The sequence below is a fragment of the Vombatus ursinus genome, unplaced genomic scaffold, assembly GCF_900497805.2.
Source record: "Vombatus ursinus unplaced genomic scaffold, bare-nosed wombat genome assembly UNPS02012758.1, whole genome shotgun sequence".
NCBI classification, from domain to species: domain Eukaryota; kingdom Metazoa; phylum Chordata; class Mammalia; order Diprotodontia; family Vombatidae; genus Vombatus; species Vombatus ursinus.
Window position 1 is genome coordinate 1196704 of NW_020952536.1, and position 5489 is coordinate 1202192.

At 52.8% G+C, this 5489-nt stretch overlaps 1 protein-coding gene across 4 annotated transcripts in view; it reads right to left on the reverse strand.

The window, feature by feature from the left end:
* POU2F2 (POU class 2 homeobox 2) overlaps positions 1 to 3782 on the reverse strand; it is a 26596-nt gene extending 22814 nt beyond the window's left edge. For 3 of the 4 annotated variants that reach the window (XM_027858217.1, XM_027858220.1, XM_027858219.1), the window contains exon 1: positions 3662 to 3781. In XM_027858217.1, the coding sequence (XP_027714018.1) occupies positions 3662 to 3689 (28 nt within the window). In that variant the 5' untranslated portion in view covers positions 3690 to 3781. Of the gene's footprint in view, positions 1 to 3661 lie in introns of all 4 variants that reach the window. The other variant, XM_027858215.1, reaches the window with a different exon arrangement.
* Between the last annotated feature and the right edge of the window lie 1707 nt (positions 3783 to 5489).

The following is a 5489-nucleotide window of genomic DNA, read 5'->3' on the forward strand; positions in this document are numbered from 1 at the left end:
GCCCTCCCAGCCCTGACATTCCCCGTTCTGAGGGCCCTCCCAGCCCTAACATTCCCCGTTCTGAGGGCCATCCCAGCTCTGACATTCTGTACACCTGTAATTCAGCTCAGTCTGACCCTCATCACGCCTTATCTATGTATTCCTTCATCTCCTTTGCTGGGTCGTGGTCAGTTTCCCAAGGCCCCTTCCCTCTTCCCACCCCAGAGCTCTATCCTGGACCCTCTTTTGTTCTCTTGCTATATCCTCTCCCCTGGTGATCTCAAGACTTGAGGCCCATCTCCTGCACCCCAGGGCCTCATCATCAGCCGCCTGAATGCACCTTCCAGGGAGAAATCTGCAGCTGGCCAAGTCCAAACGGAGCTGTCCTCGTCCCCCGGCTTAGCCTGGCCTTCCTGCAAGCTTCCCTGTTTTGGCTGAGGGGAACGCCATGGTCCCAGTGAGCCCCGTTCACAACCTCCACGTCATCCTTGACACTCAGCTCTCCCCTCAGCTGCCATGTCCAGCCGGCTCGCTCTCCACCCCCACGTCTCTCTGCCTTCCTCTGCCCTTCCAGTTACCACCCTTGCTTGGGCCCTGTTGCCTGCACTGCTGCATTTATCTCCTGCCTGTCTTCTCTCCCAGCTTCCACCTTCTCCCCTCTCCCAATCATCCTCCCTTTAAGTCTCCAAATAATCATCCTGAGGCCCAGATCTCCGATATCCCCATGCTCCTAGGCCTCCCTGGTACCCTGAGAGAGGGAGCCTCCTGCCTCCTCAGCCCTCCACACACTGGCTTGTACCCACCCTCCACGCCGACTGCTTGTTCCTTATCCTCCCCTCAGTCCCTTCCCTGTGGGCTCTACTCAGGGGTCACCCCTCTACGAGAGAATCCTTTCCTGGTCTCCGCACACCAACTCGCACTCACACTGGGCATTCTCTCAATCAGCTAACAATCTCTCCCTCCTCAAATTACTTTGTATTACACTTGTTGGTGCAAATATCGCATTTCATTCCCCCAGGAGAGTGTGAGATCTCTGCAAACAAGGACAGTTTCGTGTTTTAGCCTTGCATCTCCAGAGTAGGCCCCTAATAGATGTTTGCCGAATTAAATGGTATGGGCTGGGCCCTGGGGTGGAAAAGGTGTTTTAAAAAAAGTGGGGAGTGGGGAGATGAAGAAAATAGGCTCAGTCCGAAGGTCCAGATCTCGGGGCTGACCTTGCAACATGGGCTTGGCAGGATCTATGGAAACTTATTTCAACCTCTCTCACCTCAATTTTCTCACATTTAAAATGATGAGGTTGGACCAGATGTTCTTGAAGACCCCCTCCCAGCTCTGACATCCCCTGTTCTAAGGCCCTTCCCAGCTCTGACATTCCCTGTTCTAAGGGCCCTCCCAGCTCTGACATTCCCTGTTCTGAGGCCCCTCTCAGCGCTGACATTCCCTGTTCTAAGGCCCTTCCCAGCTCTGACATTCCCTGTTCTGAGGCCCCTCCCAGCTCTGACATTCCCTGTTCTAAGGGCCCTCCCAGCTCTGACATCCCCTGTTCTAAGGGCCCTCCCAACTCTGACATTCCCTGTTCAAAGGCCCCTCCCAGCTCTGACATTCCCTGTTCTAAGTATCCTCCCAGCTCTAATATTCTATGACAGACCAATTTGTTTCAAAAACTCTTCCCCTCTCCCACACCCAAATCCACTCCTTTTCCAGAATTTTCCTATTTCTCTAGAATGCCACCTTCTTTTGGGTCTCTTAGGTTCACAACCTCAGAGCTATCCTCCCCCACTATCCAGCCAGCTGTCAGATCATGTCATTTCTAACTCCCCAGCATCTCCTGCATTTACCCCCTTCTCTCCACTGCCATGGCCACCACCTGAGTTCAGGCCCTCATCTCCTCTCTCCTTGGGTCTGTGCCTCACTTCTCTCTCCTTTTTCCTCCTCATCCTCCCCATCTTCCCTGAGCTCAGGTCTGACCAGGGCACTCCCCAATATATATACTCCATATGTATATATACTCCAATAGCTCCCTGTTACGTCCAGGGCAAAATCCTTAGCAACTGTCCCAGCCTGCCTTTGCAGCCTGGTTATCCCTGGCTCCGCCTCCCACAGGACACACTTGTGCCTTTTCACTAGTGGGCTCCAGGCCTGGGGTGGGCTCCCTCCTTCTGGCAGGATCTCTCACTTCTGGCTCAAGCCTTACCGTCTCCAGGAAGCCTTTCCTGATTCCCTCCTCTTTCCCAAAACTGTTCATTTATTTTGCATTTTATCTGCATACCCTTGTATCTATGCATGATGTCTCCTCCAACAGAATGGCAGCTCCTTGAATAATAATAGCATTTATATAGTGCCTTTGGACAAGCCAGAAACTGTGCTGAGCCCTTCACAAATATTGTCTCCTTTGAGTTGCACAACAACCCTGGGACATAGGGGCTATTCCTATGCCCATTTTACAGTTGAGGAAACTGAGGCAGACAGAGGTTAAGTAGACCTTGCCCAAGGTCACACAGCTAGTAAGTGTTTCAGGCCAGATCTCAACTTGGAGCTTCCTAACTCCAAGTCCAGCACTCTATCCACTATGCTTTATTGATTGATACGTTCTAAGGTGCCTTTTGGTTTGGATACTTTATGTTCTATGTTCTAAGGTCCCTCCCAGCTCTGAAATTACATGTTCTAGAGTGTTTTTCCTCCCAGCTTTGACATTCTTGCTTCTAAGACCCTTCCACCTCTGACATTTTGGGTTCTACAGCTCCTTCCACCTCTGACATTCTGGGTTCTACAGCTCCTTCCACCTCTGACATTCTGGGTTCTACACCTCCTGCCACCTCTGACATTCTGGGTTCTCTAGCTACTTCCAGATCCATCATTCTGTATTTCCAATTTCAATATTCTACATTCTAAGCTTTCACCTAGCTGTGACATTCTGCGAACAAGGCAGTTTATACATTCACACAGAGACACACAGATTCAGATACACAAGCCCAGGGGACCGTCATCAAGAGATGTCCCTCTCACCTCCCCCCCAGTCCTCATTCTGTCGTCTATGGAGGGCACCTTCTGTCTCATCATGGGAAAACTGAGGGTGAGGGTGAGGGTGAGGGGACAGAGGTAGAGAGAGGAAGAGGAGAGAGGAGCACAAAAGCCTCAATTATGGGAGAGGAGGTGCCCATGGGGACTTCTGCCCCAGGGATACAGAGATACATGAGGACCAGAGACAGGGAAAGCAAGGAGACAGGACAGAGAGAGGAAGGAAGCTCTCCAGGATATGGAATGGGGGGCGAGAGAGAGGAGTGGACAAAGAGGGGAGGGAATCCAGGAAGGGGACACGGGGAAAGAGAGGGCAACCTTAAAGAGAGAAGAGCTGAGGAGAGACAGAAAGAGGAGACAGCAAGAAAGATGCTGGAGGGCGGGGAGAGGGAAAAAGGCAGAGAAGAAAAACGGAGAAATAGGCAGAGAGATCAACAGAAAGAGACAGAGATGGGAGAAAAGGGGACACACACACACAGGCATGGGGGGGGGGTGGGGGGAGAAACAGCCAGTGAGACACAGACTGAGACAGGAGAACAGAGGGAAAGACAAGAGAGAGAAAGAAACAGAGAATGGAGCTGGGAATGGGAGGGGGGAGAGAGGCCACTGTGGAAATCGGGGAGAAGGAGAGGAAACCCTCCAAAAGGGTTAACCTTGCCCTTACCTGGAGCCCCCATGCCGGAGTGCACCATGCTGCCCCGGCTGGGGGCGGAGGTAGACAGGAGCAAGGCTGGCTTGGGGGAACAACTGTGTCATCTCTCCGCCCCCTCCACAGGTCCCAGGCCCTCCCCACAGCCAACCCCAGGACAGGAAGTCACCCAGAGAGGAAACCACAGGGGCAGGACCGCCCTCTGGGGAGGGAAACTACACCCCCCACCACCACACACAAAAACACACCCATCGAGACCAGACTCAGCCCAGCCTGAGGGGCCCAGAGCCCCAGTTATCACAACCCCTCCCTTTCCAGCTGGAACACCAAGCCTGGGAGGCGGGAGACCTCCAGTTCAGGCACTGTCCCCCACTTTCCATGTGACCTCAGGCAAGTCACATGCCCTTCATGGGCCTCAGTTTCTACAACTGTAAAAAAAGAGGGGTGGACGGCATGTCCTCTAAGGTCCTTTCCAGTTCTCACCTTCCTGGTTCTAAGGCCTTGACATTCCATGTTCTAAGCTCCCTCCCAGCTCTGAAGTTCTATGTTCCAAGGGCAAAGCACTGCCAGCTCAGCCATTCATTGTTCTAAAAGCCTTTCTAGCACTGACATAGTAGGGGGGTAAGACTCACTGTGTTACCTGGGGCAAGTTCTTACCTTTCTCTGGTCCTCTGTTTTCCCATCTGTCAAATAGGGCTAAGAGGCAAGATCGAATAGTGGATAGAGAGCTACCCTTAGGGTGAGGGAAAGTTGGGTTCAAGTCCTACCACACCTGACAAATGTGACCCTGGACAAGTCATTTATCTTCTCAGGGTCCCTCACCAATGCGCTGAGTAGGTGTTTGTCTGCCTTGAGAAAGGGTAATCCTTAAGGAGCTCTGTGCATTTAAAAAAAAAAAGGCCAAGTCCAGGTTAAAAAAAGGAGAGGCACTGAACTTAGTGGCCTCTTGGATCTGGGGTGTGAGTGGGGGGGCGGGGTGGAATGCATATCTGGAAGCTGGAAGTCTGGCTATCTGCAATGGAAGCAGAGAACTTCTAGTGTGTGTGTGGGGGCAGTGATGTGCGTGCGAGTGTGTGTGTGTGTGTGAATGTGTGTGCTGTATGTATGTGTAGTATGTATGAGTGTGTGTGTAGTGTGTATGTATATGCGGTGTGTGTAGTATGTGTGTGGTATGTGTGTGTGTGTGTGTGCGCGCGTGTGCATGTGCGTGCGTGTGGGGGGGGGTATGGAAAAGGGTCCTGCACTTCCTAGTGCTGCCCACCAGAGGGCGACCACTACCCGTCAGAGTTCAGCCTGACTGGCCCTGCAGAACTCCTCTCCACCTCCTCTCTCTGTACACACCCAGGCGGACACTGCCACTCTCCAGGTCCAGCCTGGAGACCAGTGAGGAGGGGGCAGGGGGAGAGGTCCGTGAGAGCCGCCAGAAGCCTGGCTCCCCAGGAGGAGGCACACACCTGGAAAGGAAGCTTTGCTAGCTCATCTGGCTTCTACGGTCTAGGCTAATCTCCTGTGACTGACCAAGCGTGTATCCTCCAACTCAGGCAGGGCTGAGTTCAAGGACCAGCTCTGCCCCTGATTCACTGTGTGACCTTAGACAAGGTCTTTCATGGAACCTCAGTTACCCCCATACATACAAGAGAGGGATCGGACTTAGAAAAGGAAGATATCTTAGAGCTCAGACATTCTGGGTTCTAGGGACTTTTCCAGTTCTGACATCTCTGTTCTAAGGGACCATTCAGCTCTGCCGTCCCCTGTTCTAAGGGCCCTCCCAGCCCTGTCATTCCCTGTTCTAAAGCCCCACCCAACCCTGCCATCCCCTGTTCTAAGGCCCCTCCCAGCTCTG